At 33.6% G+C, this 26545-nt stretch overlaps 2 protein-coding genes across 4 annotated transcripts in view; one reads left to right on the forward strand and one right to left on the reverse strand.

Annotated features, from left to right (window-relative positions):
- Positions 1 to 1597: 1597 nt before the first annotated feature.
- On the forward strand, positions 1598 to 3443 carry LOC117908325 (sentrin-specific protease 1-like). The gene is made up of 7 exons (XM_034821925.1): positions 1598 to 1898; positions 1993 to 2077; positions 2187 to 2267; positions 2357 to 2467; positions 2576 to 2811; positions 2906 to 2981; positions 3363 to 3443. The coding sequence occupies exons 1-7, from the start codon at positions 1744 to 1746 to the stop codon at positions 3441 to 3443; spliced, it is 825 nt and encodes a 274-aa protein (XP_034677816.1). The 5' UTR covers positions 1598 to 1743.
- Positions 3444 to 17179: 13736 nt separating this feature from the next.
- The window catches only part of LOC117908905 (molybdenum cofactor sulfurase-like), a 40992-nt gene continuing 31626 nt past the window's right edge, over positions 17180 to 26545 (reverse strand). For all 3 annotated transcript variants that reach the window (XM_034822737.1, XM_034822736.1, XM_034822738.1), the window contains 5 exons: positions 23403 to 23554; positions 19991 to 20223; positions 19289 to 19425; positions 17697 to 17807; positions 17180 to 17588 (listed from right to left, as the gene is read on the reverse strand). In XM_034822737.1, coding sequence (XP_034678628.1) covers positions 17478 to 17588; positions 17697 to 17807; positions 19289 to 19425; positions 19991 to 20223; positions 23403 to 23554 — 744 coding nt within the window. In that variant the 3' untranslated portion in view covers positions 17180 to 17477. The remainder of the gene's footprint in view (positions 17589 to 17696; positions 17808 to 19288; positions 19426 to 19990; positions 20224 to 23402; positions 23555 to 26545) is intronic.

The raw sequence follows: 26545 nt of genomic DNA on the forward strand, positions 1-26545 counted from the left end.
CTCAAAACCAGTCCAGAAACTCCCTAAAAGCTTCCCTCCCCCTCAGCTGGCCAAAAACACGCCCAAAATCTCCGTCAAACAGCCATGAAAAATCTCCTCCTCTGCAGCCTCAAACTTCTCCCCGTTCCCTCTTCCTCGTTCTCTCACTCATACGTTCCTCCTCTCTGCCAGAAAACCGCCCCCAACTAGCAGCCAAAAGCCCTCCCAAAAAAAACCAAACAAAAGCTCCACCCCTCCAAAAGCTCTCTGCAAACACCTCCAAAAAGTCACCTCCCTTTCTCTCTCATACGCTCCTCTTTTTTTCTCTAGTTGCCAACCTCCCTCTCTCTGCAGCTGGCCTGCTACCCAATAACGGCCTCTAAAATCCCCAGCATATCCTCTCATATGTGTTGCTCTCTGATTGGTCCATCAATTCCACTATTTTGATCCCATATTGACTAATCCGGGAGTGACACGTGGCCATGTAAGATGGTGACACTTGTCAAGCATCAGCTACAAGAATGACTCCCAAAATGGGGGTCTACAGAAAGGCTATATAGGAACTATTGGTATCCATGCATTGGTTTAATTCCCTTCATAACATAAATAGAAAATAGGGAATGCTGGTCAGAATGGATGAAATGCATTTTTATCTATATATTGTTTGTTTTGGTGATCAGTTGGTTAACCTTATTGTACTGGTAAGTTAAGCTTATGTACTACCTCATTATTCCTGAATGTATGACCTTAATCGACTGTATGTACTGCATTAGTCAACATCAGGTACTACCTGAGCCAACCTTGGGTATAAGCTGTGTGACGACTGGAAACTTCATTTTTTAATATTCAAATAATTCATATGTGAATAAAAGTTGTCTTTATTGTTAACCCAATGGGGTTCAGTTTGTCAAACATAGGACCTACAGGCTGTTTTCAAGTCATGCATAAATTAAATTGTATTCACTTCCACATACAAGCTATCATGACATTATGTATTTGACTACTCTGCTCATTTGGTTCCCCTTACCTTTACTTGAGACTGTACCATAGGTACTATCTTAATTAACCTTAGGTCTAACCTTAGTAATCTTTAAATACTAGGTTAGATATCCTTAGGTACTACTGTAGTTGGACTTGCACACTACTTGTGTGCATCGGCCAATTAGCATGTTTGAACCTTAATTGTGTGTATCAGCCAATTAGCATGTTTTTAACAAATCTTTATGTCAATAAGGAATCTGCCCGTTTGTGATGATTTTTTAAAATCATTTTTAATTTTTTCTTGTGCCACTCTGTTGGCACCTAATTCCAAACTTGAAGAAAGCCATGACCTATGGGACACCATATGAGATTCTGATCTTGGTGTCCAAAGGAATTGGGCTAAGTTTCTGCTGCAACACTTAGAGGACGACATTAGGGAATATCGGCAAAAGCAGCCTACTTACATCCTAGGCTGCCTCATGTTCCTCCAGGTACAGTCAAGGGTCCACAGTATTTTGCAATTAGGTTCAACTTTGTTTACATTTTATTTTAAAACTCATCGTTACTGCAATTCCATAATTTAATGCTTATTGTTTCGTATACTACCCTTGTACAGCTCTTTTATATGGCATTCTTCTATATGCCATCAGTTATTGTTGAGGTGACCCACAGTCTCAAGCAGAGGCATCCTTTCCAACTGAAGGGACAGTAGTGACAGTAAAGGATGCAGAAGAAGGTGAAGGTGTAGGTGGGAGTGGCAGCCAAGCCCCTAAACCTTCATCGATGAAGAGATATAAGCGGACCGCTAAGAGGATTGTCAAGCGTCCTCCCACTTGTAAAAGTCCGTTTGTCGCCCAATGTGTTAAACAATTCCCAAAAATACCTCATGCAGATCGGGTAGTAGCAGATTATGCTTTGGCTGAAATGGGTGATCCTAGGTACACTTAAGATTTCTAAAACTCATTCTTATAATCATTTTATAGGTCAATAACTCTACATCATCATGACAAATTTACTTTCATGTCATTGTAGTGAGATTTTGTACGACATGTATGGGATGGACATTACACGAGAGGAACTTTCTTGTCTAAATGTAGGGCGGTGGGTCAATTCAGTGGTAGGTTACTTATCCTTATGCCTTACTAAATTCACAATTAATAAGTCATATGAATCGATAAAATGTTGATGGAGGTTGTAAAATATGTTATTTTACACAATTTTGGCAGATTGTTGCGATTGTCTCTCGCATGATGAATGGACAGCAAGCACCACCAGCTCGCGCACACTTTTTTGAGCCTTCGTTCTCGGTGAGCCCTCTAATATCCTAAATTCACTTGGTCTGAAACTAGAAGAGTAGATGTTGATGTTTGTATTGATTCACCTCACCCTTGAACAGGTTGTTCTGAGCAACCTCAAATCTAATGCAACCACGCAAGTCATCCTGGAAAGATGCGCTATGTATCTGGATCCTGACACATTGGGCCATGATCTTAGTTCATGTGACATGGTAAATGAACATAGCTAAAGTTCAATTCCATAGTAATAAATGCAAGGGTATTGGGAATGACTATAAAGTAATGACATAAAAACTAATAACTCTTGAATTGTTATGCAGATGGTCATCCCGGTTTGCGAGAATAATCACTGGCACGTGCATGTTGTTAATTTTGCAGCTGGAAGAGTTGAGATACTTTCGTCATTGCCCCTAAGGCGGGGCAACAACATCAGTGCTGCAACGCGACGATTATCAATGACACTCCACTCAGCACTGCATGCATATAGAATCCATATGGATGCGGATGTCTCAAGTTTTGTGCATGTCCAACCACACCTTCTCCAACAGTTGAATGGGTAAAGTATTAAGATATTCCAACGAAAACAAACATTTCTAAATAATTTGATTTATCAGATTTCTATCATCTAACACATTTCTGATGTGTTATAGGTCCGATTGTGGTGTCCTCGTTATAAAGTTCATGGAATTTTGGAATGGGGCGACCTTAACTACTTCAGTGGCAGAGGTTAGAGTTGGTTTACACTGTCAAACTTGGACTGTTTTTCTTTGTTTTTTTCCCAACCGCATGGAATAATTTTTTCCCATTTCCGTAGGACAAGACGAACATGTACAGACTCCAGCTACTGCTGCAACTAGTGCTCAATGAACGCAACAGTGTCAGAGATACAATTCTGGCCGCATGTCATTTGTGACTTCATAGTTCATGATAAGTTTCTTCCTATCTGCTGCTACGTACCAAAATGACCAAGGGTTGATTCTAGTTTGTCCAAAATTTATTAATTCATATCATGTTGTGTGCTGATGTGATTTGTTCCAATTGTAAAACCATTATTTATGTTCTATATGTGATGTATCTGATGAAGTATTCCACATCCCATTGTAACAGTGGCAGTTGGGTTATGCTGAATATGAAGACTTTATGTACAAGAATGGCCAACGTGTAAGGGAAAGGAAGAGTACTTGGTGATGTTGCTGCTGGAGCATATGGGACGCAGTAACAGTAGTCTAATAGGGCTATTCATTTTTCCTTCAATATTGTAAAGGAATGGAGTAGGAACATTGACAACACTCAATATTTGTTCTTTTATTATAGTTAAGGGTGCTGGTCAGTGTTGTATTGGCGACTGATTGGACAACAACTGTGATTGTAAGATGTGATCCAAAGTGATAGGTTTATTATGGGGTATGGTACTAATTTCATAAGAGAACAACAAACATAGACTGGAACCTATTTGTTTATACACTGATGCAGTTTCAGTTTATCCTTCTATACTCACATTAGTAAATTGTTTGACGGCTTTCCTTTCATATTTAGTTATTGTGTAAGCTTTTACATAGCATCTTCTGTTAATGTTATTGGTAAGTTGGGAGGTTTGTTTGGTTTGATTTACTACATTAGAAACAGTTTGCTGGTATACCAATAGTTTGCAATGGCACCCTTCAAATCCTGATCTACCAGGGTTCAAGACTATTGCGCATCCTCATTGGCAAGGGCTACTCAGGGTTCCTAAATGATTGTGCATTTTGCTAATTTTGTGCTTCAAACCATGTACAGGTTGTTATAGAAAAAATAAATGTGGTAGAAAACCAATAAATATTTGCTTCGCATGATCACCTTCTGTATCCAACCAAAACCATCGTAACTTGACATAACCAGAAAAATGAGAAAACAATAGTATGATTAAATAAATACTGAGGGTGAAAACTTGTCGGGAGAGCAAAATTTATCGAATATGGTTTAAGGTAGTGTCATGCTGCAATAGGTAATGAAATTAACTAATAAAAATCTGAAGCCACAGAATGGCTACATTTCTCGCAGGTGCGTTAAGGTAGTACCTGAGGTATATTAAGGTAGTACTTGAAGACCATTAAGGTAGTACCTTATGTGCATTAAGGTAGTACCTGAAATTTCTTATGATTACATAAGGTACAGTTGGAGTAACCTATGAGAACATAACAATGTCATGCTGCAATAGGTAATGAAATTAACTAATAAAAATCTGAAGCCACAGAATGGCTACATTTCTCGTAGGTGCGTTAAGGTAGTACCTGAGGTACATTAAGGTAGTACCTGAAGACCATTAAGGTAGTACCTTATGTGCATTAAGGTAGTACCTGAAATTTCTTATGATTACATAAGGTACAGTTGGAGTAACCTATGAGAACATAACAATGTCATGCTGCAATAGGTAATGAAATTAACTAATAAAAATCTGAAGCCACAGAATGGCTACATTTCTCGCAGGTGCGTTAAGATAGTACCTGAGGTACATTAAGGTAGTACCTGAAGACCATTAAGGTAGTACCTTATGTGCATTAAGGTAGTACCTGAAATTTCTTATGATTACATTAGGTCGATGGAGTCACCTATGACAACATAACAACGTCATGCTACAATAGGTAATGAAATGAACTAATAAAAATCTGAAGTCACATAACAGCTACATTTCTCGCAGGTGCGTTAAGGTAGTACCTGAGGTACATTAAGGTAGTACTTGAAGACCATTACGGTAGTACCTTAAGTGCATTAAGGTAGTACCTGAAATTTCTTATGATTACATAAGCTACCGATGGAGTCGCCTATGACAACATAACAATTTCATGCTACAATAGGTAATGAAATGAACTAATTGTGTCTGAAGTCATAGAAGAGCTACATTTCTCACAGGTGCATTAAGGTAGTACCGGATGTACATTAATGTAGTACCTCAGGACCATTAATGTAGTACCTGAGGTGCATTAAGGTAGTACATGAAATTTGTTATGATTACATACGCCACTGATGGAGTAACCTATGAGAACATAACAATGTCATGCTGCAATGTGTAATGAAATGAACTAATTGTGTCTTAAGTCACACAACAACAACATTTCTCAAATATGCACTAAGATAGTACCTGATGTACATTAATGTAGTACCTCAAGACCATTAAGGTGGTACATGTTTTGCATTAAGGTAGTACCTGATGCGATGAAACAATTTTGTCTTCGTTGACAAAAGATGTACACTACAAATTCCAACAAACATTACAAATTCACAAACACTAACAACAATTTCTACTAACCAACACATAATTTATGCATTTTAATTTTTATTATTATTATAATTTTTATTTTTATTCTCAACATATATGATTGAATTATCAAGTTTTTCGCCAATATATGATATTGCCTAATTATATTCATCAATCTGAATAAATACACAAGTTTTCCACCCAATTTCTAAATATGTCCACAATATTTTTCCATTTCATGAGTCTCCAATACACAAAAATATTGAGATCGAACAGCCGCTCATGCGATCCAAAATCGACATTCGCCTCAACCTATGCCCTCACCAATGGAGGAAAAATTGCAAATACAACAACCACTCGAAAATCACTCTTCTGCTCCATTTTAAACAAAAAAATTATTAAAAAAACAACCCTAAATACAAATTAATTACCTTCACATTTGATGTGAAGGTTACAGAAAAATGTGATCCAATGAGAAGAACACGAGATTTCTTCTTCATGAACCCAATATATCAGAGTTGTCGTTTCCATTCCGGTTCGCTATCCTAAACCAGATTTTCAGTCAACACGTACCCGCCTCAAGCCGTCTTCTTAACTCGACCTTGTTTCAATGAAGTGCTCCATTTGGTTCTTCACAATTACCACAGGCAACAAAAATTTCGATTCAGGTTTTCAAGTAAAGGTTTATACTTTCAAATGTGTGAAATTTTTCAAATTTTCACACCCTCTTTGATCCGGAGGGGTGATGAAATTGGGATGATCGGGTCCAAATGGTTAGGACTTTGAGAAGAGAAGGGGCTGAAGATAGAAAACTAGATTGGAGTTTGGGATTAAAGGCTTCAGAAATTAAATGAGAGAAATTGTTGAAAAATATACAAGATTCTCTGCTTCGCCTCGGTGACGGAGTGAAGACAGATGAGAGGAATGGCTGCCAAAATGAGAGAGAGGGAAGAAAGAATGGCTGAACACTAGGGTTTTCTTGTGGGAACCTCTGCTTCGCCTCCGTGACAGAGTGTAGAAAGATGGGCGGAATGGGTACCAAATGAGACAAAGGGAGGAACAACGGTCAGTCGCCTAGGGTGTTTTTTGTTGAGATGGGCTGCTGACGTGGATACCTGGAGGGGCAAGCTCGGTAGAAAAAACACAGCTGGCTCATAGTGCATGAATCTGATATAAGTTTCCACATTAACAGATGTTTTTCAACTTTCACAAACTTGGGTTCCAAAAACAATATTATTACCATATTGGCCCATGAAAACACAACTTTCCCTATATATAATCATTCATAACAAAAAATATTTTCACAAAATCCTCTAATTGAGCTTGATAATTTCAAAAGAAGTGTGTTACTAAATTTCGTATGAATCACAGAAGAGATCTATAGAAATTCTTCAGGTTAAACATCAAATAATTATTAAACTTTAAATAAACCTTATTTATTTATTATTATGTAATCATTTATCAAAATTAGATGAATTAATTCATTTAAAGAAATATTCATTTTATTACTTTAAGTTGATTTGAATTTGTTTTCGAAAGAAATTACTCAAATTTCTTCATTAAAGAATTCTAGACTGCTACCTTTTTCTAATATCCAACTATCCAAAATTTATTATGTGCATCATCCAAAAAAGAAAATTTATTATTTACATTGACACCAAAAATGTCTACCTAACCTCAATGCCTTGATAGGAACTTACGTACATGCTGTCAAATAATATCACATTTTGCTATTTCTGCAACTCAAACACACTACAAAAATTCTTGTAGTTGCATTGTACGATTCTTAATGTTCTCCCAATAGTCCTACAACCTTCATATTTAGTGACTTATGAATTCACATACAACAACGAAACATCTATGGACCTGAGAATTAATCTTATTACTGTAACCTTCATGTTTTTTTATTTTTTTTTCACCACTCTATTACTACAAGATATTAGGGCTCTAATTGATAACTATTTTTTAAAACAGTTCTGAAACATAGTTTTAAGAATAGTTTTTGAAAATTGTTATTTAATGTTTTGCATAACAAAAATCTATTTAAGATCTTGAAATATTTTAAACCTATAACGTTTTTCATATTTTAAAAATAATTTTTATATCTAGAACTTTATTTTTAATTATTATACATGTTTATATAATTATTTTTTAAAACAATTCTAAAAAACAAGTAAAAACAATTAAGATGTTATCTGAAAACATATTTTTTCTGTTTTTCTATTTTTTTTTTTGAAAAATAGAAAATTGTTCTTAAAAATGATTGTCAAACAAATCTTAGGTTTTCATCAAAATAAATTAGGTTTAAGATTTATGAATTCTAAATTTACATAAACACCCATTTATTTGCATACTTTTTCATTAATTATTTCATTTCTTTTTAAAACTAAAGTAGCAATTGTATTCCAAGGAGAATGAAAGTATTTTGAAGGAAAACTATTCAGAGTAAAGAAAAAAAGAATAATCCTTCCTCTTCACCTTGGATCTGAACCCTAACTTATTTCGTTTTCTATCATGTCTGAAAGAGTTTGATAATATTTGTGTTTCACGTTTTTATATTATTATTATTTGACCTACAACTCAAAAGCATTGTGAACTTATCATGTCTTTGATATTGAAGTGGGACACTGCCAATCAGCTGGTGGTGAATTCCATCACCCTCATGAAAAAACAACTTTATCAACTTTTTTTTTGTTTTAAGGGGAAAAAAGGAAGAGGAATATTTTCTGTGCATTCAACTTTTCTCTGGGTAGATGGTGGTGACATTAAAAGTGAGTATAGTGGACACAAAAGAGAAAAAAAGCAATAAGTGGGGCTTCAACTTTGAACAAAATTAAAGTGGTTGAAAGACAATTACTTTGGATGTCATGTTGTAGGGTCCTAATCATCTTTGGATTCTTGAAATGATCAAAGACAATGAAGGAACCTGACAAACCAAAGTGATATACGGCAAGAAGCTGGTATAAAAGTAAGTGAACGCAGAAGTGGTAAAGCATTTAGCGGAGCAAATGGGAAGGTGAACACAAAATGGTGAGGATCCATTAATAAGTATATTATCTACACTAACATGTTGGAGGTGTTAACCAAATCATGGATAGACATGAGTAAAAAATAGCGAAAAAAATAAGATTTTTAACATGATTTACTTATTAATGTGATCCCTATATTCACGGAATGTATTAATACTTAACAATCCACTAATTAAAATGAATGTGAAGTATTATAATGGTGAAACTCTTGAAAAAAACTTTTCAATTGCGACTGTACTCTTTAAAAAACAAAACTCTAAATATAAAAATGTTAAATATATAATAGAGACAAACTCGTCAATCATCACATAAAAAAAATTTATCCAGAAGGGTTCCCCCTTCAACCTTGTAGGCTGATTGGGCAACTCGACTCCTTGGCTTCGTAAGCAACGCACAAGAAAACTTATTCGGGTTTTACAATTCAACAAATGATAGGAATTGGGTTTATGATGTCTTCTATTAATAATCATCATCATGCATCATCATTATTATTACTTAATTAATTCCCATAAGAAAATTCTTTTGTATAAGTAAATATAAAATCCCATGTGAAATATCATAATCTTTGGTGTTAACGATATTAATTCCCATAAGAAAATTTTTTCTTTCAATTTTGAGTAGGGTTGTGGAAAAGATAAATCGAATTGTGAGGACCCAAATACAAAGGTCAAGACAATATAATCATCTCACATCACATATGATGAAGCTTGAAGAATTAATATAGAGGTGATCCAATAAACTATTATGATTAGTAATACACTAATCATAAAACATGTATATATGTAGTAATTTAAACTGATTAGATGTCTTGATAAGAAATTATCTTTCCAATTAAAAATTCATAAATCAAACTATGACAAATATTCCAAGATAATATCCAATTAAACTAATCTCACTACTTGTGGACCCCGCATTTTGGCTCAATACGTTTTCCACTCAAATGACGAGCTCGATTTTTATTCGAAAAAAAGATTTTTATTGATTAAGAAAATGACTTGGAGTCGCCACTTATTTTTGTTTTATTTTTAAAAGGGTAAACAAAATAAGAAAGAAAAACCCTAAGCGTGACTCCTTGTTTTGGAAAAGGTGGTCTGCGGAAAATACCGGATCGGGTTCGGGGGTCAGGTTACTTATCGGGAAGGTACGGTACAGACCGTAGCACCCCTTTAAGTCCCTAAAGTCGGGTCTCTACTAATAAAATGAAGCAATCATGGCAACTGATGAGGAAATCAATGAGTACCCAGAATAAGTCATACACGCATGAGAATCGAAATATGCTTAGACGACTACCAGAGTGAAAGTAGGTGCGTACCTGGGCAACGAGCCACCATGTGCTATCAAGAGAGGGTTAGTACATCATATAGAGCACAAAACATATCACATGCATCACGCAACAGGGATTAAAATTGTTCAAAGGAAAACTGGATTTTTGAAATTCATTTGAGAATCGGGATCTTAGAGATCATTTGAAAATTGGACTCTTAGGAATTAAATGTAAGAATGAGAACTTTTATAAATTAAATTTGAAAGGAAATTGAGATTTTGAAGAATTATTTGAAAGTTCGGGATTTTTAAGAAAAATTAAGTTTTGGGACTATGGGAGTTAAATTTTGAAAGGAATCAGGATCGTAGGTTATTTAAAAGTAGAAATTATGAAAATTGATTTATAAAAATTGGAAATCTTAGAAATCATTCGAAGGCGGAGTTTATAAAAAATAATGAATAAAATGATAGTGATAATGATAATAATAAGTAGTGGGATAAATATGGGAATTGGAGCATGGGAAACTGAGAATTGAGTTCGGAGACAGGACAATTGGAATTTCAGGTAGCTAGATTTAGAAATCGGAATCTTGAAGAATTAGACTTTAATGATTGAAAATTTTAAGAGAAATAAATGGGGAAGTATGGAATAATGTTACTAATTAATCGTAACGATGTTCGGACGGATGAATAGTGAATAGTGGGATTTTTGAAAATTAGGTTTGAAAGTCGGATCTTTGAATAATTGGACTCTATTTATTGGAATTTTCAGAGGAAGGAAATAAGTAAACTTGGAATTTATAACAATGATGACAAAGATGATATTTGGGTGAATAAGAATGAATGGTGGAATTTTTGAGTCTAAAGATTAAACTTGGAAATCCGGTTTTGAAGAATTGAATTTTAATGATTGAGATAAGTAAATAAATAAACACGGAATAATGATACTAAAAATGTTTAGACGAATAAAAAAGAGAATAGTGGAATTTTTCTAATTGAGAATTTGAATTAGGGCGTTGGATTTTTAAAAGGATATGACTTCGAGTAAATAGATAGGTATGAGATTATAATACTAATTAACGAGAATAATATTTGGGTGAATAAAGATGGATAATAGAATTTTTGGGACTGAAGTTTTAATTAAGGCATGGGGTTTTTGGCAGATTGGATTTTGAACAAACATAGAATAATGATACTAATTGATGAGGACAAAATTTAGGCAAACTGTAGGATTTTTAGGTTTTGAGAAGTTGAGTTAAGACGAGATTTTTGAAGATATAGGTCTTAAATAAATGGACGAATATGAGATAATAATCCTAATTGATGAAAATAAGATTTAAACGAATTACTAAGAAACTAAATTAAGACAGAGGATTTTTGAAGGAGTAGATTTTTAAATAATTAAATAAACCTGGGATAATAATCCGATTTATGAAAATATGATTTAAACAAGTATTTGAAATTAAATTAAAAACATGAGTTTTTTTTTTAAGGATTAGGCCAGATAGATAAATGAATATATAGGATGATAATTCCAATTGATGAACATAAGGTTTAAACGAGTATTTGAAGAATTAAATTACTAAATAAATATGGGATGATGATTCTAATTGACGAAAACAAAGATTTAACGAATTATCGAAAAAATAAGTTAAGGCCCGGGATTTTCGAAGGATTAGACCTTTAAATAAATAGGTAAATAGGGGAGAATAATTCTAACGGAAATAAGATTCAAGCGAATTGCGGAATTTTTAGAATCGGAAAATTAAGTTAGGGAGTTGGATCTTTGAGGGCTTAGCCTTTAAACAAGTAAATGAACATAGGATGTTAAGTCAAATCAAAGAAAATAACATATAGACAAATAGTAGAATTTTAGGATTGAAAATTAAATTATGACATTGGAACTTTTTTAAAGGATTGAATTTTGGATAAATAAACTGATACAGGAGGATAATACTAATTAACTAAAATGATCATTTAAAACGACATAAAAAGAATAGTGGAATTTTTAGGAGTTTGAAAATTAAGCTAGGACATTGGATATCGGAAGGGTTGGATTTTAAATTAGTATATAAATATGGGATACTAACTCTAATGGGTGATAACGAGACTTGAACTAATTATTGAAGAATTAAATTAAGACACATGATTTCTTTGAAAGCTTTAGACTTTAAATAGCTAGACATATATGGTGACAATTCTTAATTGATGAAAATGGGATTTAAATAGATTATTAAAAGATTAGATTAGGATATGGGATTTTTCAAGGATTAGGATTTAACCTTAATGACTGAAATTCTTTAAAAGGTGATAAATAGATGCGTACGAAGTAATGACAATAATTAACAATCATGATGTTTAAATTAGTGAAATCGAATAATATAAGCTTCAAGATAAAAATATAATTAACAATAGTAATGTCTTTTAATTGTCTCGAAGATGAATTAGCTAAATGGATAAAAATAAGATAACAAATAAAAGGAAATGATTTGATTAATTAATTATGGATATTAGAGGTTTTGTTTTCTTTTAAAAAGGATTATTTAGGAATTGGGTAGCCTAATGGGCTAACTTGAAGTGGGCATGGGCCATGAGAGTGAATAGTACAGGGGCATGAGGCCCTCATCAATGCAAATGGGCTTGGGCTCCAACTTAAGCCCAGGTCCAATGACATCAATGGGCAAAACTCAATGGGCAAAACCAAGGTTCCATCTTCAGCATAGGCTTGGGCCTGGGCTCCAACTTAAACCCAAGCCCAAAGCCATCAAGGGCAAAACCAAGCCCGTCATCCACAAGCCCCTTCACAGCCCAAGGCAGCCCCATCCATCTGGGCAACTCCCTCAGGCAAAGTCTCCACCTGCAGCGTCAACACCAAAGAGAGCCTTCCACCACCGGCGGCACGAGGAAGAAGGGAGCAGCGGCGGCGCGGCGAAGAGATGAGCAGCAGCGGCGCGGGGAAGAGAGGAGTAGCGGCGGCGCGGGGAAGAGAGGGGCAGCGGCGGCGCGGTTGTGCTGAAACGAGTGACTGCTCACACTCCTCTGGACAGAACTCGGTCTCAGAGTGGAGTAACTCGTGGTGAGGGAGCTTGAGGAGCCGCCGCTGCTGCAAGTGTTGTCGGCGCCGGAGTTGGGAGGTAACAGAGCGTTGGAGATGGAGATGGAGTCGAAGTCGCGGACCGCGGAGGAAGAGAGATGGAAAGAGGAGGCGGAGCTACGGGAAGGATGAAGAGAGGGGAAGCTCCAATGCCGCCGTTGATTCAGCCGATTGAGTGAGCTTGGAGAGGTGGGCACGAAAGGTGGTGGCCATGCATGGCTATGCATGGCCTTGCGAGAGTGAGGGGAAGTTGCTGGTCTTCCCAGGTTCCAGTAACAGAGGAACACAAATGGCAGAGAAGGAGCCAAAGACCCAAAAGAAAGCAAAGGGAATGATAATAAAAGGAGAATAAGGCAAGAAAAAAAGGAACTTGAGTGTGTCATGCATCCTTTCAGGTGATGTCCATGAGCTGGTTCGGGTGAGGAAACCTCAAGCTAAGTTACAAAATACATGAGAAATAGAGTCTCATTAACTCCAAGCCAAGCCATAAGGGTAACAGCAAGATCATCAACAACAAAGAAAATGATAAAAAAAAAAAAAAATCAATGGGATTCAACATATAAACCAACCCAACTGATGAGCTATGCAAAACAAGCTAAAATGAGAAAGAGTTGAGAAAAATATGAATCAAAGCAAGCAAGAAAATCGCTTCAAACTCACCTGCAGCTGCTCCTTTCCTGATCCCGCCTTCTTCAAGCTTCCCTCTCCCAGACCTCTGAACCAGCAAGTCCCCCCCTCGTTCTTTTTGTTCCTCTGTTCGTGTCTTCTTTGGCAAGCCAACCCATCAATTTCCTGTTCCTTACATCAGCAAGCGTGCAGCCTCTGATGATCAGCATGGCCTATGGTATGCTCGGGCAGCTGATTTCCCGGGCATAGGGAAAAGGGGCCCCCCACTTACCTCAGCTGCTACCCAGCTCCTCTAATGTCATTTCTAAAAAAAACTAACCCCTTGGCTCTTCAAAGGGGTCTACACTACTACATAAATAAAGAGACTTCTTGAACCTCTTCTATTCCTATCATTTTTTTTTTCAAAATCAAGTATATTTGAAAACATTTAATAAAAGAAGTGAGATTGAAAGCCGAATAATGGGTGGAGATCAAATTCATTATTTTTCAAAATAAAACAATGTAATGTAAATCCAATAATCATACAAAATAAGCATGCATTACATGTGATAACTTTTTTATAAAGGTGCACATTTATAAATTAACAAAAGTATCCCACTATATACATATATTAACAAAAGTATCCATTATAATGGGAATTACACAAGTATCTAGCCTTATATTCTTATATGTTAATTGATGAAACTAGAACCAATTTAATGTTATATCATAGGGTCAATAACTTACCCTATTGATTAGTTTAGCCAGGCTTACAAATCATCATTATCAAGATTAATAAAGGTCACCATATTTTCCCTTGTTAGTTAAGGTCAAATAATAAGAAATGATTATAAGACAAAATATAAAAAATTCAGAAATAATTCTCAATTTTAATACTTCAAAATTAATTTTTTTTAGAATTTACAAAAAAGAAAAAAAACCTTGATCATTTATAATATATATATTTTTTTTCATAAATCCTCTAATTGAGATTAGAAAGAATAGTGTTACAACCGTTCATATGAATCACATGAGAGATCTATAGATTAAACATTAAATAATTATTAAACATTAAATAAATCTTATTTATTTATTACTATTTAATCATTTACCAAATATATATAGGTGAATTAATTCATTTAAAGAAATATTCCTTTTTCATTAAAGTTGATTCAACTTTGTTTTCTAAAGCAATTACTCAAATTTGGAATGCTAGCTACTGTCTTTTTTATATCCAATTATCCAAAATTTATTATGTGCATCATCCAAAAAAGAAAATTTATTATTTACAACGGCACCAAAAATATCTAACCTCAATGCCTTGATAAAGACTTACATACTACCAAATAATATCACTTTTTTTTTTTTTTATCTCTTCAACTCTAATACACACTACAAAAATTGTAGTTACTTTGTATGGTTATTAATGTTTTCACAATAGTCTTATAACCTTTATATTTAGTAACTTATCTATTCACATTCAAACAACAAAACATCCATGGGCATGAGATTTAATCTTGCCACTATAACTTGTTTTTTTTTTACTACTTTATGACTACAAGATATTAGGTTTTTATCAAAATAAATTAGGTTTAAGATTTTTGATTTCTAAATTTGTATAAACACCTATTTATTTACATGCCTTTTCATTAACTATTTTAGTTCCTTTTTAAACTAAAGTAGCAATTGCATTCCAAGGAGAGGGAAAATATTTTGAAGGAACGCAATTGAAAGTTTTCCGAAAGAAATGAAAAACAACCCTTCCTTTTCAATCCAAACCTTAACTTGTTTGCGTTTTCTATCATATCTAAAAGATTTCAATAATATCTCTATTTTAGGTTTTTATATTATTATTATTATTATTATTTAGCCTACAATTCAAAATTTAAGCGAAAAGATTTTTTAAGATTTTTATATTTGTGTTTTAGATCCTAAAGATTTTTTAAAGATTTTCTTGGAGAAGGATTGCTTATTGAATGGTTGAAAGAAAATATAGCAAGGAGAATCATGAAAAATTGTTTAAAAAATTTCGTGAAAGATAACATAAAGTGAATTTCACATGTTGTGGGGCATATAGGTTTACATTTTTGTGAAAATAATAATAATAATAATAATGATAATACAATGCATTTGATCCATATTGAAAAAGAACCAATGGTGGGTTATAAATCCCATCATCTTCCCAAAAAGATTAGACTCAATTACGAGGTAGAGGGTTTTTTTTTTTTGTTCTTCTTAATCTGGGAAGAAAAATAGAATGTGAAAGCTACTACTACTCTCTATTAACATCAGTTGTGATCTAAATGGCCCACATATCCTTACAATAACAACAACAACAATTCTCAATTTTTATTTTTTATTTTTTTTTTAACTTTTGCTTTAGTGCCCCTCAACCCCCCATCAAACTTTATTATTTCAAACAATAATTCAAGATTATTAGGGGCTGATTTCAAGGTCATTTAGAACAACACATTCAAAATGGTAGCATCTAGTCTTGGACCCATCAATGTTATGATTTTGTCTTTCAGCCTTTCTGCAAAATATATTAGCAAAAATTTCATTCTTTCAATCATGTGAAAATAATTAATTTTGAATATTGAAATTTGATGCTTGAATAAATTGATTTTTTTAAAATCTAATGTTATGATTATTAAAAATTTAGTAGTCAATAATATTATATACATATTCATTTCTTTTGAGCATTTTTTAAAAAAGCATACCTTTTCTCTCTGGGAAATTATATCACAATCCATCCAATTTCTCTTTCCATGCAGTTTTTTTAGGACGAAAATATCCCTCCATAAAATAACCAAACTACGGCCTACCACATTAAGCATGAACTTTTATATCTGACTTTTAAGTCTTTCACCATGGACTAATTTCTACTATCAACAAGCATATATAAGTTATGTAATTATTAATGTAACCACACCACTTGTTGTACACCTCATATTCTTTGTTCGTCTTTTGCATTATTATTATTATTATTACTATTTTTTAAGGATATAAAGATTTATTATTATTATTATTATTATTATTATTATTATTACTATTTTTTTAAGGATATAAAGATTTTCTCCCCCTAGAGATGCATATCACTTGTTGTACACCTCATATTCTTTGTTGGTCTTTTGCATTATTATTATTATTATTATTATTATTATTATTTAAGGATACGAAGATAATTAAGACCCACAAAGTAATCATCTTTTTACCACTTTTTGTTGGAAAGTTGAAACCTCACTTATGGGCTCTTATTCTTTGTCCGTACCCACCCTTTAATGTCACTTTTAATAATAACCTCTAATATAATTCAAATAACTCCCAGGAAAATTTATCAAGTGAAAGTTAATTACAATTACCTCATTTTAATTCATACTTAACAAAAAATAACAATTATTATAAAGGTTTTAAATTAAAAAATAGTTGAAATTCTATTAATCTATGATCAAAAAGAGATATCCGGCATAATAAGGCAACTTACATAAATTTATCATAAAATTAATATAAGTCAGAGTGCGTTTAACAGTGATTCTAAGAAGTGTATATAATCATTTTAAGACTTGAAAAATGAAAAATGAAAAATTTCAAGTGTTATAAAGATTATAAATACTTCTTAAAATCACTCTCAAACTTATTCTTAATTAAGTGCTTGAAGTATCGCTTCTCATTTTCTTTGGGAAATAAAACAATATAGTTAGATGAATAATTAAATACAATCTTTTGTTCAAAACAAAGAATGTAAATTCAACTTCAATCTGGTATAGAAAATTTTGTCATTGTATCTGAAACATATATACTGAGGTACTGGCATGAAGCTCAGGTGAGCTTCCAAATTATGACATACATATGCATATTTATTCTGCTTGACATGCCTGATTTGTTTTCATAAGCTAATATTGTGTGGTCTTGTTGATTTTCTTCCTCTGGGAATGTATGCATTTTTTTGGGGGGCTTAAATAATAGTAAAAAGAGTCACAAGTACCTCCTTCAAGCTAATCAAAATTTGGATCTACTTCTTGTCCCACTTGAAGCCAGGAATCTGCCTCCTGCCCGACTTCATTGTCATTCTCATACCGCAGGAGTATCCCGAAAAGAATCTTCCCCTGCTTGCATGAAAATTAAAAGTTGGTTAAACTTGGGAAACCAAACTACAGTGAGATCAGATAACAGAGCATGAAATTCAATTAATGCCGGGTAGAATTGAAGGTAACCTTTATTCTCCTATATGATGCTAAGGTAGCCAAAGGTTCGGTTGACTTCTGCACTTGTCCTGCTTGATTATCCAAATTGATCATTTGACAACGATTGCATCCACCCAATGACTGAAAGAAAGCAGAGATGTGTAATGAAAGTTAGATTCATTAAGAAGACAAGCAGAGAAAGAGAAGGCAAGAGAGAAATGAAGGAAAGACAGTAGAGATTTTTTTAATTATGTTTGGTTCCCATAAGTATTGAAGAAAGAAAAAAAAAATGCTAAGAAAAGTGATTCTCACAATTTTGGTTTCACTTTAAAAAAATATGAAAAATATATATATATAATTAAAATTAGTTAAAAATTTATTTATTTTTAAATTATTTAATCTTTACAAGGAAGATGAAAAAGAAGTGAAATGAGTTTAAAGTAACATATACCAATAATTTATTACCTTTATATTTAATTTTTATTTTTTTTCACTTTTTTTCCCTTCTACTCATCTTTTGTGTTTGGTTCTTGAGAAAATTAAGAAAGATCCAAAGGAAATAAAATAACAAGAAAAAGAAGAAAAAAAAAAGGAAAAAAAAAAAGATTTAAAGTTAATAAATTAATTTTATTTGCTAATTTAAATTTATTTCACTTATTTTAACTTTTCGATATAAAGATTAAATAATTTGATAATGTATAAGTTTTTAACTAATTTTAACTATATTTAATTTTCTTTTATTTTTTCCAGAGTACAATCAAAGATGAGAAATCATTTTCCTTATCATTTTTTTTCTTTCTTTAGTACTTTCCATGGAAATATAACTTTCCTTTCTATTTTCTTTTGCTCGCATTTTTACTCAAATTTTTTGGGAACTAAACATTGCCTTAATGAAAATTAAATTTACCAGCACATAGTGCGAGTATATGCATGATCATCTTAAGGAACATGAATAAATTTGGTGTGAGAGAGGCTCCCACAAAGTCACAAGACTAGGACCAATGACTAGAAAACTGAAAACCAAGATTAATAATGCAAATTAAATTATGAAGATGGGTGTGTATGTGTAAGAGAGAGAGAGAGAGAGAGCCCTACATAATCACAATAGAGGAACTAATGGCTTGGCATATATATTCATATTACAGTCAGTTTTAGGTACACCTTTGACATAAACATGTTTGAACTAGGTTGGGCATCTAAGGTTCATGAATAATCCCCTACATGTATCTCCCTGCATTCGTATGAAGTGCTTGAAATTGTATATACCAGTTTATTTTGCTGCATCTTCCTCATAAGCCCCTTGTTTTATGCCTTGGTCCCTGTAGAAGGGATATGGACTACAGATCCAGGGATTGCCCTCCTATATAGGTATGTAGAGAGAGAGAGAGAGAGAGAGGAAGAGGGAGAGGGAAGGAGAAAGAGAGTGAAAGAGAGATCCCCTCCCCACAGAAACTTACTACAGAAAAAATTTAGAAGAAAATTGAATACTTCTGTTCTTTAGTTCAGCTTTTACTTTCAACAAAGAACTCTCTACTAAGATCGAAATGAACTTGAAATGGATGGTCAGAACATTATGATAAATTCACATGAAGTACAACCTACTCAAGGTTCATAGAACTTACTGTAAAGCACTTATTTCCAATTTTAAGGCTTAGCCATCCATCTTCATCATATGGCTCTCCTCCAGATATGACAAGATTGGGTCGGAATCTCAATGGATTGAGTTGAATTTGTGGTCCTGTAGAACTTTTTTGTACGTCTGCAGCCAAATGAACAAAAAATGGAAAAAAATGGTTTGCTTAAGTTTATGATACTAGCATCATCGAATGGTAGAATCTCAAACACCAGATGAGGACTAACTTCACATTTAATCGATTCTGAGAGATGAGAACTACAGCTAGAAAATAAAATTTTATTAGTTTAGGAACACATGTTGGCAACCAAGAAATATCTTGCATCTTTGCAGTCTTTATATTTTCAAAGGCAAATATAAAAATGTACCATCAAGGGGATGGAATTCTAACAGTCTTTCTTTTTCAACCATTTCCTGGATGATATTAAGAGATCAGATGCCTTAACTAGATAAAAAATGCATCTTGACTACATTACCAGATCTGATGTTTTAGAAAAATGCAGTATGCCTTAACTAGGCAGCTGTAGATTATCACAAATAGAAAAGGTTTCATCCAAATTTTATTCATCCACATTTACAATTTCATGGATGCTCTGACTTGATAAACTCATGAAATGATTATTCTTTGAAAGGGTTGCTATAAAACAATAGTTAGCTGTTATATAACAGGAGAAAGTGCAGTAGAACATACTTGATCTTAATCTGCTGTTGAGGTCGGATACACTCTCTTCAGATATTAATAAGAATTGAGCTTCATTCACAAAATTCAATCTGGTCTCCACATCTCTGCACATGCCTACACTTCCTCTCTTGCCCAAACACGAGTAATACTGGGAACTAGAACATCGTAATAAAGTGCAAGGTCGAGCGAGGGCATTGCTAAACCAAATGTTGACTTCATTATGATAACCCTGGACTTCATATCTAATATAAAAATAATTAATATTTTTAATATTCAAAATAATGAAGTAAAAGTTGAATCAACAAGAAGGGTATAAATACACAGACGCAAATAGTTATATACATACAAAGAATTCAAATGAACATGGATATAACATATCTAAACCCTTTATCTTCAATTTCTCCAAGAAGATTGGATTCTTTGTGGCTTTTTTGGTCAATATCTCTTTTCCCGCCCCTCCTTAGGCAGAGATAGTGATGATGCTTTCGAGATCTCCTAAAATCTCTGTGGTACTGATCTGCTGGAATTATGCTTATAATGTGTAAACAGTTCTGTGTTTTAACATTATATGTCCATGCACCTGATCCTTATCATGCATGCATCTAATTTGAAATATTTTGATTTCCAATGATAAGATTTGTGTCTACTTCCTAAAGTTTTGTTTTCGACTTTCTATGTTTGGTTACCAATTTCAATCACTGTTTCCAAATAGATGTCAATACTGAGAAGTTATCAATGTCTATATTGATGTCATCAACTGGACCCCCGATATTAAATATCGAGATGTAAGGCCCTAATTACACCCATTTGCATAGTGAAGCTATTAGTTTATATGGACAACTGTAGATTGATATAGAAAAAGGATTTTTTGAAGTACAATTGACAGACACGATAGTAAAGTATAAAATGCCGAATCAATATTCGGACTGTGGGAAGTAAAAAGTTCTACTCATTACATCTCAAATATACGCCACTTTGATAAGCAGTTCACAATACTGTCAAATTATTAGTTTTGTGAAATCATTACAATTCGTAATGCCTAATCCAATAACACATGTCGATTACTTAATCACTAATTTCATACCTGCATGTGTTATTGGGATACTCTTGTGGACACCAATCACGGTAAATCAAAGAGCAAATACTTTGGCCATGTGGGGAGCTTCTAGTCTTGAGGTTTTTGTAGGGGAGTTCATGCATTCTTTAAAGATTCTTTGGCCAATTTATTTGGCCTTTTTGGTTCCTTGAGGTTTTTTGGCCACCTTTAAATACTTGTCCTTGTAGTACTACTTTTGTTTCACGACATAATGAATTCAGTTGTTTCTGATAAAAAAACTTTTAGATTCCACTATCATAGAACAGACTGATATATTGTGAGCATTTCAGAGACTGTGTTCCGCTAAGTTAAGATCACATTTTCTACAGCTTGAACATGGCTCCTAAAGTCAGCAGTTTTCAAAGTTGCAAGAGGTAACTGAGGAACAATGCTTACTTTTTAAATAAAATAGTGGAAAATTCAATAAAGTATGCACCTAACTTTAACACCAGAACATTCACAAGGGCATACTAGACATCATAAGATTCACTTTTGAGGAGCTAAACATCATACCTGATGAGGATGAATCTTCAAGGTCTATTCAGGAAAAGAAAGAAAAGAAAAAAGAAAGGAGGAATCAAATTTTTGTTTCTTTAGAGCTATAATTATTAGAAGTTTCTATTTGAGTCCTTTATAGAATCTAGAAAGACTTGTTTCTATTTTCATTTTTAATTCCATTATTTGGAAGACTTAGGAGTTTTAGAAGACAATAAGAATTCTAGTAAGTTACTATATAGCTAACGTTTCATTTTTTTTATTTTTTATTTTGGTTTTATTAAATGTTTAGGTTTTTTCTAAAGCATATTAATAATGGCAATTTTTGCAAAACAAAAGTATGATGAATAATACCAATTTTTCTACAACTCTTGTAATTTCCAATGTTAAAACTCCATTACTTCTCTTCTAGGTGAGATGAGTGTTTTAAAAGGCTATTGAAGCTCCTCCAGGCAAAACTTTGCAAATTAGCTTTGAGGCTATAGCGTTAGTATCGGAAATTTGAGGCTTAAGCCTAACCGTATTGAGATTTAAACCTTAAATACTCAAAGGGTTTTAAGGGGTTTAGGGCCTTTGTGAGCTTTTTTCATATATTTTAGCAGAGAGGTTTAATAACAATATTCAATGGTTTTAATGAGTTTTATGCTTGGGTATAAATTTTGTAAGTTTTATCTCGATTTAAGGATTTTACAAAATAAGGAGTTAGGTAGCTTCTAATTAACCCTTTATATGGAGGGGTAAAAAGAGATTGAAAAGAATAAATAAATGAGTTGTTAGCTGCTGTAGTGGTTGAGCTCAATACAAAATCATTTTTTTATCATTCATAGATAAGGAAAAAGACCACCACAATTCATGAATAAAGAAGGATGGATGAACATTAACACCAACAAGGAGGATAATAGAGCAATTAAATATGATTATGATTCTAAGAAGATCCTACTAATGATAGTGAACATGGTGTTGAAGATTATTTGATGAAGCCATGGAAAAGTACTGGATTTCAGAAGAAAGAGAAACTAAATTAAAAAGTATCAACATGACAAACAATTCATTTGATTATTATGAATTTTATATCTCGATATACAATTTTCATACGATTTTATTAGTGTTATATATATATTGTTTAAGTTAGATTCACTTCTTGCTCTACTTCAAGGCTTACTTCTTGCCTCATTGGGTGAGACTCCTACAAGGCTCTAGTAAGACTCTAAGCCCTTCCAATTATTTCTTCTCCATCTTCTCTTCCTTTTTCCCAATGTGAAAAATCTTAATTCCTTGTTCCAGTGTTTAAATTCTAAAAAGAATAAAGCTCAGCACACCTAATTTGATTATAGACAACTACCACAATATTATCCTACATCAATAAGGTTGACAACTCTAGTGATTGGCCAAATAATTGGGACAGAAAAATTGTTAGTGGATGAAAAGATATCAACAGAGCTTTCCATATGATCTTGGTAAGAAGTTTTAGTAACTTAATAAATCATCTCCCGGAATAAGTATTCTGATCAAGATATATATCAGAAATTGTAACTATTTTATAATTAAAATACAATGTAAGTCGATATGTAATACAGATAGATGTACTGTTCGTTACTATGCTAATTTCATTTGCTTGTTCTTTAGCATTAATAATACCATTAGCTTCTTGTTATCGTTCAGTGTCTTATCCTAGTTTGTTGTGATGGGTGGTGAAAAAACAACGATGCCATTTCAGTCATCGAAAAAAACTTCCCAGTCCACAAGGGTCCAATTGATTTACTTGGTTTCATGCCTGAGAGAATAGAGTAGTTAGAATGTGGAGTTAATGAAAAGTATTTAATATCACACCTTTGGGCCTGCAAATCCATTGCCTCTTTCCCACCACAATACGAATCTGATTTAAGGTTGATACGCAGTTTTCTTTTGCATCGTGGTGATTCTACAAACAGAATTCCCTGACTGAGGTCAATAAAAGTAGTAATAAGGTGCATTTCTGGAACCTACAAAACCAGATGCAAAGAAGTTAGATTCTATCTTAACATATTAGTGAGGATTGATGCTTTGTCTACTAGCTGACAAAAGAAAAATGGAAACAAAAGCCCTTACCTCTAACCACCTACATGGCAACACTACAAAATGTATTCAAATTTACAACCAGATATAGAATGAAGATCACTCAACAAGTTACAAGGCAGTAAATAAACTTGTAGTTCACACGGATGTTGGTCTTTAAACCATAAAAAAGTTGAACTTCTATTTATTTATTCATGTTTATTATACTGGGACACAATAAAGTTTCAGGCTCAGTCCACTTTACATGACAAATATAATGTGATGTATGATGTGTTTCAGCTAAGTCCTTTGATATGACCCAAAGCATGACTCATTGTCTTCATTTTAACTCAGAACAATACATGCTAATGTGGAGAGTATCCCCTCCATTATATTATGAACCATTAACTTGCATCTCATGGCATTTTTTCTTAATTCCATGACAAACTTGTGGAGTTCTCTCTTGGATAAAACTTCTCTATCAAAAGGAAAAAAAAATATGAACTAAAGGATTTTCAAACCAACCAAAGCATTAATGCCTTTATTAAGAGTAATCAGCCAATTGCAATGCAATTTTTGAATGATGAGCGTACAGGATAACAGAATTTACAGATCAACAAGAACTCACCACCTGATTCCATGAGTTTCCATTCAAAAACGGTGGAGACAGCCATCAAATTAAGAGCATCAATGACCAGCTTCATTTTCTTACTTGTATCCTCTTGTTTTTTATCATTCATCTTTGGTGTTTTTAGGCCCAAGGCCTACTCAGGATTGGTGCCGAATAAAGACTATGTTGGCTAGAACCACATAACTTCTTCTTTTAGGGTGTTGGAAAGTGTCTGAAACTTCTATCCAGTACATACTCCTTTTGGTAAATAATATTCTACAAAATATTTCCTATATTAGTATTTCCTAAAGAAAATAGGTAGTTCATCAAATAAGAAAAGGTGTTAGGATAATCTCTATGAGTATTTTAAATCATATGTGAAAAAAATAATGCAATTTTGATGAGCATAGAAAATCTACTACCAAATAAATGGATATGTAAGGAAAAGTGAGAGACCCTTGGTGTAACAGAGGTTGAGTTCAAGGTATAGAAATATACTAGAAGCAGAGAAATATGAGATTGTTTCAAGGCTCAAGAGTTGTTTCTCTTTTTCTCTTTCCTTCATAAATTCTCCATGGTTAGCAAAATTACATTTTCTTTTTGATAACAGAGGAACCTACCATGGCGAAGCCCTTTGGACTCAAACCTTAGGGTGCTAATACCTACAACAACAAGCACCTAGTAAATTAAGGTATCATCAATGGTACAATTCGAACCTGGGACCATGTGCTTCTTACTAGGACTGCACCTCCCAACATTCACCCTAACCAACTGAGCTACCCTGGCAAACAAAAAATATTACATCAAAACCTTATATAGCTTTATGTATGAGTTTATTTTATCTTTATGCTATTACACTAGCATCTACCATTAAGGATTTCACTGGCAAATTGCATGATAGCGCTCTCATTCAAGAAAGAACCTTAACTAGTTGTAGTAGACCCTAAACTTAATCATGTAGCAACTAATAGAGAAGGAACATTAACTTGTTGTGGTAGACCTTATACTCAATCATGCAATTGTCATAGAACTACAAAAGCTTAGGACCACCTAATAAGATGCACTTGAGCACTAAGCAATGCTAAGGTGGTTGTGGATCTTGAATCTGGTTCTTATTACTACTAAAATAAATAAGATATGGCTTTGGCATAGACGTTTAGCTCATTCCTCTTTTTCAATTCTAAAAAGACTCATTCCCTGCTTATTTACAAATATTGATGTCAAGGATTTGCATTGTGAAAGTTGTAAACTTGCGAAACATTATCGCATACCTCTTTAAATAAATACTCTAAACAATTTCCCTCCATTTAGTTTGATATATTCTAAAGCCCGAGGTCCATCTTGTGTCACCAATATTTCCAACTCATGATGGTTTGTTACATTTATAAATGATTGTACTCAATGGAACTCATGATGGTTTGTTACATTTATAAATGATTGTACTCAATGGAAAGAACCACACAATGGCTCATTATCACACCATCTATCTTTCTAAAACTTGACCCTCCTTCCATTGCCCATTAAAAAGGAGACTTTAGTGTTAAACATCTCCCACAATTTCTTTATGGTTTTCCAAAGCCCAACCCCGTAACTCATAGTCACTTCCTTATAGCACCACCCTCTTCAACCCCAAAGGAAATCCTTTTGAATTTGTTCCAACCTCATCCTCACTTTCCTTGACATCTGAAAAAGTGACATAAAATAGATGGGCATACTAGATAAGGTGCCATGTATCGATGTAAGTATCCTCCCTTTGAAAATATATTATCTTTTCCACGTTGATAGTCTTCTACGAAACCTCTCTTCCACCCCATCCCAAACCACTAAACAATTTGAAGGGGCACCAAGTGGAAGTCCAAAATAAGTGGTTGGAAAATTTCCCACCTTACAACCTAGAATAGAAGCCAAATCTTCCAAATTTTCCACCCTCTTAATTGGAATGACCTCGCACTTGCTAAGATTTATCTTCAAGCTCAAAATGGTCTCAAACCACATAAGTCACCAACTTAAGTAGTTCATATGAGTGTGAGAGGCCTCATAAAAAACCAGAGTATCATTAGCAAATAACAAGTGAGAAATCTCCAAGTCCTCACCACCTCTACCACTCACCTTAAATCCAAATATATAACCACTCTCCTTAGCCCTCCTAAGTAGGCAATTGAGTGCTTTCATTGCTAGCACAAACAAATATGGTGAAAATGGGTCCCCTTGCCTCAAACCCTTAATGCTTTGGAAAAAACTAGGAGTGTCATTAACCAAAACCAAGAAACTTGCTGTCGAAATTCACCATCCAATCCATGAGATCCATTTCTGCCCAAACCCCATAGCG

The sequence above is a fragment of the Vitis riparia genome, chromosome 19 (genome assembly GCF_004353265.1).
Source record: "Vitis riparia cultivar Riparia Gloire de Montpellier isolate 1030 chromosome 19, EGFV_Vit.rip_1.0, whole genome shotgun sequence".
Lineage (NCBI taxonomy): Eukaryota > Viridiplantae > Streptophyta > Magnoliopsida > Vitales > Vitaceae > Vitis > Vitis riparia.